Raw genomic sequence first — 13005 nt, 5'->3', positions numbered from 1 at the left:
CTTTTGCCCTATGACAAATTCTGAGAAACTTTAACATACAATAAGATACTTCTAATTGTCTGATTAATAGCTCTCCTGGTTAAAATAATCTTTGTTTATTATAACTAAATCTATGAGAACTTTCATACTTTTACTGATTACCTTTGTATTGATTTTTTCTGCTTAAATGATCATGTTATACTGCAAATGTTAATCACTACCTGAAATGAAAATATAAAAATCTGCTTGTACTTGCAATAAACGGAACAGAGCTTCACTGTCCTTTGAGGCGTGTTGTCATCTGTTACCCAGCGCCGACGCCTACCCTCACCTGTGGGACCCCTTGACCCGCTGTGGCCAGACCGCGGCATGGGGACAAACTTGATTTTTTATATCAAATATTCTGACATGAAGTTTCTCACAACAAGTGTAAATAACTTTGAGGTCACAGGTCGCAGTCCTGGGGTGAAACCATGCCTTTGACCACCCTGGTCCCTGGCAAACACGACTGGCCAGGAACTGTTAATGAGGACCGGTGCCCGGTGGTGCTACGCAGACGGCAGCATCTACACAGGACTCCACCGGGCTGGTGTCCCTTGTCCTCGTCTCCCGGGTAACTGGCAGGTGGTGTCCAGGCGTCTTTACCTTTACATCCTAAGGCACTGACCAGCCTTTGACGACAGTCTTCCAGGTTCCTCTAAGTCTCTCATTATCAGGGGGCCTTGTGTCTGCAGGGAGTTGGCTGCCAAGGGGCCCGGGGCTCCACGTATCAGTGATCGCCTGGGCCAGGAGAGATCAGCTAAGGCGAATGGTAAGGCGGGTGGTGCCCCGGGCCTCTGCTGCCGACTCCTGTGCCCGGAACGGAGCACTCCGCTAGTGACGGAGGTGCAGGCTGTGGAAGCAGCCCCTACATTCTCACTGTCCCATGGGTGGTGTGGCCTGGAAGATGTCACAAGACCCACAAACCCCCAACATTGACCCACGTGCCACATCAGTGAATCAACACACCAATCAGACCTGGGCTGCCAGACAGCAGGTGCCGCCGAAAGATGGCCTGTAAAGGAGAAACTGAAGGAGACAATGGGACGGCCAGAGCTCAGTGTCCAGTGCAGTACGCACTGCTAGCTGGGGCTCTCAATTCGGCAGTTCCCCCCAAAGGGTACCCCCACTTCAGTAGAATTTCCACTGTGAGGATTGGGGTGGGGAGGCGTGGAGTCCCAGACTGGTCGGCAGAGAGCAGACCGCACAGTAACCCACCTGGTGCTACTCCCCCCCCCCCCCCCCCCGCCCCCCCGCCCGGGGCCTACCCACGGGCAGCCAGGCTACGGGAACCTGCAAGTAGCAAAAAGACAGTGGGGGTGGGGAACCCTAACCTGCTGCTCCTTTGGCAGCCACTCTGCTCCCTCCACTTGAGTAATTATGGATATTGATGAGCGTTATCACAAACTAGAGGTGACACACCTCAGGCAGGCAACAGGAGACGCTTTAGGATGGCGCAAGGTGTGTACGGAAGAAACTGCTGAGTCCCCAGCACAAGTCCGGGCAAGCGACGTGGGTGAGACATGGGGAAGGGGGCGTGGTTGCTGCAGGGGCTGTTCACGGGGACCAGGGGTGGGAGGGAGGCGGAAGGAAGGCAACGCCCCAGACCCCCAGACCCGGGAGGTCAGGGTGGAGCCAGGGGCCACTGACCTCTTTCAGCTCTTCTTCTAGGACAGCTGGCCCGTTTCACCCAGACATGCACGGTGGCTCTCAGCCTCACCACTGACCGATGAAGACTCTTTTAAAACAAGATATTTTTATCTCATTTTTTTAGAGAGAGAGGGAGGGAAACATAGATGTGAGAGGGAGACATTGGCTGCCTCTCACACACATCCTGACCCGGATGAACCCGCAATCTAGGCGTGTGCTGTAACCGGGAATCAAACCGGCAACCTTTCATTTTGTGGAACTGTGACCACACAATGGCATGCATCAGTCAGGGCCCAATGAAGAGTCTTAATCTGACACTTGCCAACAACTATTCAATTCACTTTTTTAAAAAAAGATTTATTTATTTTTAGACAGAGGGGAAGGGAGGGAGAAGGAGAGGAAGAGAAACATCCATATGTGGTTGCCTCTCACGCTCCTCCAACTAGGCACGTGGCCCACCATGCAGGCATGTGCCCTGACCGGGAACCGAACCTGTGACTCTTTGGTTTGCGGGACAACACCCAACCCACTGAGCCCCACCAGTCAGGGCTCAATCCACTTTGTAATATTATTTTGGTTTTGACAAGTATTTTGAAGTTGTCTGGGGTTACAGTGTTCTGAATCTGGAATCTAGATTTAGTCTGTACTATTCAATGTGATTGCTATTAGCCACCTGTGGCTACTGAGATTGAAATTGAGTAACATTAAGTAAAATGTAAAAGTCAGGGCCTCAGTTTCACTAGCCACAGTCCAGTGGCCAGTAGCCACCTTCAACTAACAGCTACTGTACGGTGTGGGCAGCACAGATCGAGAACATCTCCCCCATCACCCTGCTCTAGAAGCTTCCTCTCTGAACACGCGATCATCATTGCTGGGGGCTTAGAGTCCAGCTGCTGAAGAGGCACTGGGTGTGAAGTGCCCAGTTGCAGGGGGACACCTCTCCTAATGAGTCCTGATTGCTTTTAACAAATAAGGTAATGCAGAAAAAATACAACTTTTGGGGTGGTTTCCTACTACTTTTAGATAGAGTTTCTAGAGCAGTTCTGTGCAAGTAAGGATGACTATGCAAAATTCAAAAAAGAAAAAAAAAACATCAAAACCACAGTTTAAATAATGCTATCATTGTTATCTCTTCAGGACAGACTTTCATCGGCTGGCAGGTCCCAGGGCCACTTCTCTGTTCAGCAAGAACTCAAGGGCAACCCAAGGTCAGTCGTCATAGTCCACACCCCGCTCTAGCTGGAGAAAGAACCCAGCCAAGTCTCCCGCTTTCCCAGGTAGGGAGTTTCCTAGCACACCCCTCCCTCTCCTGGGCCGGCAGTGGGTCTCAGGACTTGGTGAAGTTTTAATATGGATCCATCGAGTGAAGGGCAGCCGGCTCAGGTGGTCCTGGCCCAGTGCTGGCTTCATGCAAAGGGACCCTCTGCCATTAGCCCAGAATGACTGTGAACACAGCCAGCTTCCTGGGTCTGCAGCCTGTGCAGCTGCACCAGACCCCACGCCCAGAAGGTCCCACAGGTGCTCTGCTGCCATCCTGAAATTCTTAATCATTTTGAACTGGGAGCCCTCTATTTTCATTTTGCTCTGGGCCTCTCCAGTTAGGAAACTGGGCTTGTCTGCATAAAGTCAGACCTTTTTCAAGGGAGGTGTTAATCTGTGACGGAGAGAAGGTACAGGCAAGGAGAAGAGACGGGAGAGACAGTGGGGAGGGCCAAGCATGAGTTGCAGGGCCACCCGGGTGGGGGTGCCCTGGAGCTCGGGCACTGAAGGGGTGAGCGCTCGCTTGTTGCAGATACGTCCCTGTCGGGAGAAACTGATGGCGCATGACAAAGGTTTCTGTTCGGTCACTTTGTTTTACCATAACATTGACAGTTTATTTTCTTCCCAAACTTTTGCCCAACATGATGTAAACAGGTAGAAACTGGCCGAAGGGGGCTGAATGTGAAACCTGACCTGCTCAGGGAAGGTGAGGCCTCAAGTGAACCGTGGAATGGTCTGAAATTAAGACTTTCTAACTAAAAGCAGTTCATGCAGGTAGTCATGTCCTACGCTGGTATTTTTTCCCTAACAAAGGTCAGTCTTTACCTTAACTAAGCCCATACCATTCCCAGAATTAGCCAGAAGAACATTTGAATTTGATAAACTTACCGGTCCCCTGGCCCAAGAAAGCTCAAGCACTTGAGCTAATGGTGCTCCTCCTGCTGAGTCTTAGGGCGAAATGTGTCAAAAAGAGAATGGCACCCCTCCTCTGCCACCCTACCCCCTTCCCCAGCCCACTAGCCCTGAGTGAGAGGGGCCAGAGAAGCACAGCTCTTCCTTGATAAATGGGGCAGGCGGGGGAGCCAGGGGGAGCACAGTGAACATGAGTCACCTTGGCTTGCCCTTCCGTGAGTGCTAGAGAGAGAAGCAGAGTTCATCTGGATTGTTCACATGATCCATGAAGACCCAGACAGCTCCCTTGATGTCCCCTGTAAGGACAAGACAAACAGCCAAAACAGGGGCAGGTGGGGGCCAGCTCAGTGCTACCCTGGCTCTGGAAGCACAGTTAACACCACAGCTTAAGGAAGAGCATCCAGGTGGTAAGAATCACCCACCTGGAGAGCAGAGCTGTGAAAGGGAGGGAAAGAGTGATTAATGCCATTCCATCTTTTTCCTTTCCTACACAATAGTCCCCCCAAAAGTCCCCTTTTCTCCCTAAATACCTACAGCAGAGAGCGCTCAATTCTATTAAAACATGCAAGTGGGCTGACCATATCCAGGGCCACCTAACTCATCCAGGCCCCTGAATGAACTTGATAAAGGTACCCCATTCCAGGCAGCAGCAGCTCCCTGGGCACCCAGCTTGGTGGGTGGAAGGGGCCTGTGTGCAAATTAGAAAGACTTCCACCCCCGCCACACCCCGGGAGATGTACCTTCACGGCAGGCCGCACAGGTTGGCCAGCAGACAAAGGCTCGAGCTCAGCACCCACCCCCACCTGTCCGGACAAGCTTCCTCGCCCAGCGAACAGCCTGCACAACTGCACTCAGAGATTCTGCTTAATTGCTAAACATGAAGCTGCCCTAAACAGGAGGAAAGCAGTTTGCCCAGACTGATTCCTGTCAGGGGCAACTTACCGAATCTCAAAGTCATTGGGAAGGAACGGACAAAGGCTTGGAAAAGCCTTTTTTTACCCCACTTTGTTCTTACTCAAAATATGAATGTGATGGCTGAAATTCCAGAAGCCACTTTGGACTCCAAGGTGACCTGAAGGCTAATGCGAGGACAGTGGGGCAGAAGGACAGAAGGACCCGGCCTCCGATGAATGCGATCGGCCTTGGGCTGCACGGTTCTGGAGTTAATTTATCTGACAGAGAAATAAACTTCTGCTCTGTCCCAGCCACTGTGATTCTGAGATCTGGCTGTGTGGCAGAGATAGAAAACCTAGTTCATATACTGCTATAATCAAACCATTGTTATACTGACACAGAAGAGGCAACCAATAAGTTAGTAAAATATAATTAAAAAATCCAGAAAAAATATCCAACTATTCATGAGGACCTAATGTATGAAAAGATCACAGTTCAGTTCCCTTGGAAAATGTTTTATTGACTAAATGTAACTGACATATTGGCTATTCGTCTGGAAGAAAACAAAACTAAATCCTGCCTCATGTTACAAATAAAATTAATTCCAGGTAGAGGAGAGATCTAAATTAAAATGTAAAACCATTAAATTGATAAAAGAAAAATCAGAAGAATATTTACATAGGCTTAGGTTGGGGACACCTTATTAAGAGAGCAGGAAACCAAAAAGCCATAAAGGGAAACATAGACATAAAAAATATAAACTTTTAGTAGAAGAAACTGCAAAGCTAAAGGGCAGGTCGGGAAAATACGTGTGTAACACATCTGATAATGGTACTGCCTGGGGCGGGGTCGGCAAACACTCTCTATAAAGGACCAGATAGTAGATAGTAAGTACTTGAGGTTCAAGGGCCTCACCGTCTCTGTTGCAACTACACAACCTGCGTAACACAGATCCAGCCACACACCACTTATAAATTAACGGCCGTGGCTATGTTCCAATAAAACTTTATGGATACAGAAATTTGGGCTTCATATTCTTTTAATTTTTTTAGGCAGTGAAAAATTTAAAATTATTCCTAACTTGCCAGCGGAATAGTTGAATTGGTATCTGGTCTGTGATCTACCAAGAGCTCCTGATGTTTTCTAAGAAAAGACCAAGATCAGAAGACATAAACGTGCAAGTTGTAGAAGAGGAAATCCCCAACACTTGTAACAGAATGGGGAATGGGACTTCTCCTGTTCTGAGTACGATACACGACAAATAATCCCACCACCCAGAGCGGGTCTTGACAAACAATTGACCTTGTACGGGAGATCAGAACCAGTCTCTCAGCGCACAGCACCATCTGCAGACATCACAGGCAGCAAGTAACTCAGAAAAGGATTGAAAGAGGGAAGAGGGTTGGTGACATACCCACACTATCTGACACTCGAGCAGATGAGTTTTTAACGTCCCCTCTTCTATACGTTATCTTCAGTTATTATCATATTGAAGGCATTATGTATTTCAAAGTAGATCCAACCATTGTTTCACCTTTGGGGTTTTGTTTTTCTTTATTGGGCTTTATTGGGTCAATGCCTTTTCATGGTAAGGCAGTGCCTTCTATTATATTATGTGAAATAAGCTAGTCGAATACCATATGATCTCACTTATAATGTGGAATCTAAGGAACAAAATAACTTAACAAACAAAATAGAAACAGATAACAGAATTAATCATTCTTAAGAAAAGGACTTATCTGAGTGGACCTGACCCACAGCATGAGCGCTTTAAAGAGAGTTTCTCTGGCTGGAGCAGAAACCCCTAGAAAGAAAAGCAGTTTGGCAGCACCGATTGCAGCCTTGCCGAGAGAACCCAGACATGCTGTGCTCAGACTTCTGACCTACAGAACTGTGAATGAGTAAATGAGTGTTGTTTTAAGCCAACGCCCATTTAAAATTTGTGATGTTATTACACAGCAGTGGAAAGCTAATACACCCTTTATTGCCTGTACCTAGGTGGACCACTCCCACCCTCCACCCTTGGTCCCCACCAGGCAGAGGAGTGAGGGGTGCGTAGGGGATTTTCCCTCTCCACAACACCTCCCCCCAAATCCCTGCTGTGGTTGATATGCAGACTCCAACCAGCTCCACACTGCCCCACTGAGGCCGGGACAGCGTGCTCTGGCTCTGTCTGGTCCTCGCCTGGTGTCTCATACTCTGAGCTGTCCCCTGAGAGACGTTAGCCTCTTTGGCACAGTCTGGAGAATCCCTGCTTTGGTAAAAACCCCATACTGTCCTCAATTAGCTCCTACTTTTGGATGTTCGGACAGTTTCCTTTTAAAAACATATTGTAAATATGGCCACGACGAACAGCTTTGTACATAAAACTTTGGGCTTTGGCTGCTTTGCTTAGGGTAAGAAATACTGAGTCAAGAATTAACATTTTCAAGGCTCCTGATTATATTGACAAACTGTTTTTTAGATAGACTCTACAAGTCTATTATCCTATTTAGTGTGATGCCTAAGGTTGTTTGATCTAAGTTGAGCCAAAGATTTCTGCTCAAAGAATTTGGAGATATTTCTGGGGGAAGGCCCTCTTCTCATTTTACCTCTCAACTGTCTCCCCCTTAGTGAGCCATCTTCACTCCCAAGCTTTCAGTCGCTCATTGGGTACTTCTACCTGGAAATCCCAACGGCGAAAAAACCTAACTTCCAAAACTAAGGTATTTGTCACCTTTCCATTCCTTTTCCACCAAAAATGCTACAGGTCCAGAAAACAGACCTACCACTGCGGCTGGGACCAAGGTGATAACTAGGACGGTAATCATGGCAATGAGATTCCCTGACGAATTCGCCCTTTAAGATGAAGGAGAGCACACCGAGTGCGGAGATGACAGGAGGACAGAGAAGGGAAGACAGGCCTTCCTCTCCGGGGTAGGACACAGAATGGGTCATCTGAGGGACTGCATACGACAGCACCTGCGCAGCAGGGCACAGGACTAAGTGACTAGTGTGCGTCATGGACCTTCGCCAAGCGGGCAGGTCCTGGAAAATACTCATTTGAGGCAGCCACGGAGATATTACATGCGGGGGCCCGCGGGCCTGAGTGCCCGGAGCCCGCTGCCTGCGAGAGAAAAACTGCGCAGCAGTCCTAGGGCACCCCCGCCACAAAGCGCGGGAGCAAGAGCGGGCGCGTAGGAGTTTGTGCGCACGCGCCCTGGGACGCACGTGCGCGCGCAGAGCCCGGGAACTAGGAGCAGGCCGCAAGGGGAAGGGGTGGGGAATTGAACCCGGTCTCGCGCATGCGTACGCTGCACAAATCCTTTGGCGGGTTTTCCCTGGCACGTCTGTTCTGTGCGGGTCACTGAGAACCTACCAAACCTCTTGCTTTTAGGAAGCGGGAGCTTTTAGGAAGTAGGCTGTTGTTTCCTGGAGAGCGACTTCTCCAGATTTCTGCTCCATTCCTTCGGGCGTCTGGCGGCTTCCACCACTAGAGAAAAACAAAAGTGTTTCTCCGTGACTGACACCTGGGGTCTTCTGGCCACCTGAGGTTTGGGGCTATTTGGCCACCTTCGGTCTCGGTCCCCCGGGCCGCTAAAAGGATCAGAGGGACCTTGTCCTGCTCAAGAATCTCCACGCCGGTGGGTTTGTTGGACTCGGGTCAGAGCTGGGTGGACCCGCCCCCCTCCTGCGTCGCCATGGCCGTGTCCGCCCAGCAGCTGGCGGAGGAGTTGGAGATCTTCGGCCTAGACTGCGAGGAGTCGGTGACTGAGAAATGTGAGTCCCTCCCCCTCCCGGGACCCCAGCCGAGGTCCGCGCTCGGCTCCGCGTTCCTGTCGCCGGGAGCCCAAAGGGAGCGCTTCCGGGTTTCCCTCCCTTAGACCAGGCGTCTCGGCGAGTGGGAGAGGAGTTAAACTGAGTTTTGAGGTTTGGCATAGGGGGACTTTGAAACTCTCACAGGATACTGCTGGGACCCCAACTCGAAAATAAGAATACGAAAGACGATTGTAAATCAGCGCAGTTTCAGAAAGGTGGGATGGGACGTGCCAGGTTCACACAGACTAGGCTCTGGGGGCTTGTCCTAGTTTGGAAATTCCTTAAGCCTCTACGACAAAGCAAGAGGTTTGGGGCTTTTGAAATGCAGCTTTTTATTCCTGGCTCCTTCCTTTCCAGCACTTCTCAGAGCTGTTGGTAGCCTGTGTGTGAGTATTGCCTTCCTCTGAGCTCCTTGAGGTGGGTTTAGCTTCGGAAGGGACTGTAGGGAGCTTGTCAGCTGCTTACGGTGGAGAAACGGACCAGGAGAGTTAACAGCCTGCGCTGGTCCGTGAACCCAGCCTCCGTTCCTTTCGAGCTCCTTCACATCTTCCAAGGTGTCGGTCAGGCTCTGGGACAGTGTAAGGACTTGTTTGAAGCAAACAGAGTTCTCAGTTTTAGAAATGGGATGACTGTGCACCTGCCTTAACCTTTTTATACTTATTTTTAGAGAGAGGGAGAAAGAAAGGGAGAGAAACATCAATGTGTGGTTGCCTCTCATATGCCTCTCCACCGCGGCCTGGCCTGCAACCCAGGCACGTGCCCTGACTGGGAATCAAACCAACGACCCTTTGGTTCGTAGGCCAGCACTCAATTTACTGAGCCACACCAGCCAGGGTAACACTTTGAACTTTTTTAACATTAACATGTTAATTTCTCATGAAAGACCAGAATACTCCAAGTTCTTATGCCCAGTGCATTGTCTTCCTAAAAGGAGACTTAAATGAGAAACTCAGTGGTAGACATTTACTAGATGAGGATGAAGTCAAAACAAGAAATGAGTGTGTGAACCAGGTCTGTATAGGCTTCAGCCCAAGGTGCCTGTGGCTTCCGACTCACATAGGACGACGCTGGCAGTGGCGTTGGAATTGTAGACTGTGGATTCATGATCACTGACCCCAGGGGGACTTGAGTACCGCCTGACAGTCATACCAGGTCTTCCTGGCCTGTTCACTCTGAGTCTTCCAGGTGACTCTTTTCCACCTTCTCCTTTAACATCTTTCTTCCCTCTCTCAGTGATGAATGTATTGCCTATTTTACTGAAAAAAAAAAAAAAATAGGAGCTGTTAGAAAACTTCTGTAAGATAGAACACGATGCCTCCCTGCCTACCCATGTCTGTGCCATATACCTTGCCTTCCTCCCTGTTACAATGAATAAATTCTCCATATTTTTAGCAAAAGCCACACCCTCTGCTTGAGCCCTAAATCCCACTCCTCATCTTCTTAAAGACATCACTCCAGTAATTTTCTCCTTTTACGTAGTTTGTATTTTTCTCTGTATAAGATTTTTCCCCTAATAGCATAGAGATGCACTTCTCACTACTGCCTTTAAAAAAAAAATCTATCTTCTCCACTTCCCACTTCAGTTCTTTCCTTCCCAATTACACTAAATGTCCTCAAAAGGGTTGCCTGTACTTGCTGTCTTTAGTTTTTTTTCTCGACAGTCAACTTTGTCATCTCCACTGCCTCGGTGAAGCTGCTTTTCTCAAGGCCATCAGTGACTTTCATCTGGCTACCAGGGGTGACTTTCCAGTCCTCACATTGAGTTATCAGCAACATTTGACAGTTCCTCACGTCTTCTCTAAAACAGGGTTTTCTCTTAGCCTCTCGGACACCCCTGGGGCTGTCCTCCCACCGTGCTCATCCCATCTTCTCAGGCTTTGGATATTTCATGCCCCGCTCCCTCAGCGGTCCTGAGCCTCAAGACACTCACTGTTTTGGTGGCCTCATCTGGTCTCGTGGCTTTACATCCCCGTGTTTCCGATGAGTCCCAACGTTATGCCTTAGCCGAGATGTTTTGCCTGAACTGCAGGCTGGCCTGGCCAGCTGCCCAGTTGACATCTCCAGGTCGCTGTCTGATTGGCACATCGAGCCCTGCACTTCGGATACTGAGTTTCTGGTATCTCCTCTCTCTCCTCCAGGGACTTCCTCCTGCTGTCTTCCCCGCCTCGGTAAACAGTGACTGCATCCAAGAAAATATCCAGAAAATTAATTTAAAAATTTTTTAAGCCCCAAAAAAGAAACAAACAAAATAGTGACTGTATCCTTCCAAGTGCTCAGGCTAAAAACAGTATCATCTCCTTTCTTTCTCTAGACCTCACGCCCAGTTAGCAGGCAGGTCACACTGGCTTTACCTTTAGTGTGTATCCTGTCCAGACTCCCATCCCTTCCGGCCACCTCCACCGCCTTGATTCAAGCCACCATCATCTTTCACCTGGATTTTACTATGATTCTCTTAATTGGCTCCCCTGATTCTGCCCTTGTCCCCTTCAGTCAATGGAAATCAGATCACGTTACAGTTCTGTTCCAACCCTCTAGATTTCCCAGCTTGCTCAGAGTACTCACCAGGGTAATTGCAGTGGCCAAGAATGTCTCCCTTGTCACTACATCCAGCCACTGTGACCTGGCTGATCTTGTTGACCTTTGGATTTTTGCCTGAAATCTCTTCACTTAAACACTGCGAGACTCATTTCTTCACTCCCTTCAAGTCTTTACTTGAAAGAGTTCTTCTCAATGAAGCCTTTCCTGATCTGTGTATTTAAAATAGCTAAGCCATTCTCCAAGTCCCTGATCCCTCTCCTGGCTTCACTTGTCTACAGAGCACATTTAACCATTTACCTATATATGCCACCTCTTTTACTTGTTTGTTTTCTGTCGCCTGCCAGTAGTGAGCTTCGTGAAGATAAAGATTCTTCTCTGTTTTGCTATATTCTCATGCCTAGAACAGTGCCTAGCACAAGTAGTTGCTGAATAAATGTGGATTGAATAAATAGAGGATTATTTTCTTTTTTCAAGGTTTAAGGTTCAAAAAATAAATTGAGTGCTTACTGGTCCACTTTTCCCTCTGCAGTGGCGGAGCTGTGCATTCTATATGGCCAGAACGAGGAGGGAATGGTCGGCGAGCTTGTAGCCTTCTGTACCAGCACACAGAAAGGTCACGTTACCCTGGAGATCCTGAACTCCTTTGAGCGTGAGGTGAGAGCACAATGTAAGGAAACCCCCCCCTGTGATTCTCCATCTCTGCTCGGTAGGGGAGGCGGTAGGACACAGCGAGGAGAGTTGGAGCTTTGGACTCAGATCTGGCTTCGAGGCCCAACGTGAGCCTGGACAAATGACTTGATGTCTCCAAGTCTTAGCTCCCTCTTCTGTCAGTGGTTCTAACACTCCATACTTTTTAGGGTTGTTGTAAGAATTAAATGAAAATGGATGTAAATCACCTAACTGGTGGTAGATCTTCAACAAGTAATTGTTGTTACTATTAGAATCATTATGTGTTATAGAGCAACAGTCTCAGAATAAGTCTTTATATTTAGTTGATCACGAACATCATATTAATTCTTACTTGGAGGAATTTTATATTTTTCATTATATTTCTAAAGCCTCTTATTATCTTGCAGCTGTGGAAAACGCTCCTCTAATACTCGACTTTGGAATACTATATCTATTATCTTTTTTGCCCTCAGTTTCTGAGCAAAAGATTGTCCAAAGTCCGCCACAGCGCTCGCAAGGACAGCGGGCACGCAGGGGCCAGGGACATTGTTTCCATTCAGGAGCTGTATCCTTTTCTGTTGGAGGGCTCGACCTCAAGCCACCGTGTTCTATTTCTAATTTGTTTATTGTGTGTAATTTAGAAACAAACGAAAAGTACTTACTGTTCAGGTTCCTGCTCAAGCAACCCTTGCCTTAGATTTCAAGGGGAAGTTTGTTGCTATCTTTCTTAACCACTGCGGCTAGAATTGAAGCAGAGGACGAAGAGGAGACCCTCCTGAACTCATACACCACACCCTCTAAGGTGAGTTCGCAGTGTTCGGGAACGGCGTTCTGCAAAGTGTGTTTTTTCTTTTTTCTAAAAACATCATGACATCTGAAGTTCTGCGAGAGAAAATGACCTTTCACACAGTTTCTGTATATTTCCTACCGTATTTCCACTTACGCGTCTTCCTGCCCCATCACATGCACACGTGGTTCATGTAATTACAGTCCTCGTGAACGTGTGGGTAGCCTTCATTTTTCAGTTCACATATCATAGAATTTTTATAAATATGACTTTCTGTAACTATTTATTTTTTAAAGTTTTTTATTTATTTTTTTTAGAGAGGGGAAGGGAGGGAGAAAGAGGGGGAGTGAAGCATCAGTGCGTGGTTGCCTCTCACACACCCCCTGCTGGACCTGGCCCACAACCCAGGCACGTGCCCTGACTGGGAATCGAACCAGCGACACCTTGGTTCTCAGGCCTGCGCTCAATCCACTGAACTA

General features: G+C 48.3%; 1 protein-coding gene and 1 long non-coding RNA gene across 4 annotated transcripts in view; one reads left to right on the top strand and one right to left on the bottom strand.

Annotated features, from left to right (window-relative positions):
- Positions 1 to 61: 61 nt before the first annotated feature.
- LOC119050266 (uncharacterized) lies at positions 62 to 10968 on the bottom strand. Of its 3 annotated transcripts, XR_008390467.1 has the most exons (8): positions 10884 to 10968; positions 10463 to 10711; positions 9589 to 9788; positions 8998 to 9117; positions 4581 to 8206; positions 4040 to 4136; positions 1669 to 1756; positions 62 to 1047 (listed from the first exon to the last, which is right to left on the bottom strand). It is a non-coding gene; the product is annotated as an uncharacterized LOC119050266 (long non-coding RNA). The 3 variants fall into 3 exon arrangements; XR_008390466.1 differs by lacking the exon at positions 10884 to 10968 and having other exon boundaries at positions 1353 to 1756; positions 10463 to 10850; XR_008390465.1 differs by lacking the exon at positions 10884 to 10968 and having other exon boundaries at positions 10463 to 10850.
- POLA2 (DNA polymerase alpha 2, accessory subunit) overlaps positions 8198 to 13005 on the top strand; it is a 22692-nt gene continuing 17884 nt past the window's right edge. The window contains exons 1-4 of the mRNA XM_037146465.2: positions 8198 to 8493; positions 11600 to 11724; positions 12213 to 12304; positions 12484 to 12541. Of these exons, the coding sequence (XP_037002360.2) occupies positions 8415 to 8493; positions 11600 to 11724; positions 12213 to 12304; positions 12484 to 12541 (354 nt within the window). The 5' untranslated portion in view covers positions 8198 to 8414. The remainder of the gene's footprint in view (positions 8494 to 11599; positions 11725 to 12212; positions 12305 to 12483; positions 12542 to 13005) is intronic.

Source organism: Artibeus jamaicensis, unplaced genomic scaffold (assembly GCF_021234435.1).
Source record: "Artibeus jamaicensis isolate MK-2021 breed Jamaican fruit bat unplaced genomic scaffold, CSHL_Jam_final scaffold_614, whole genome shotgun sequence".
NCBI classification, from domain to species: Eukaryota; Metazoa; Chordata; class Mammalia; order Chiroptera; family Phyllostomidae; genus Artibeus; species Artibeus jamaicensis.
Note: the sequence above shows the minus strand (reverse complement) of the source record. Positions and strands in the feature narration are given on the sequence as shown.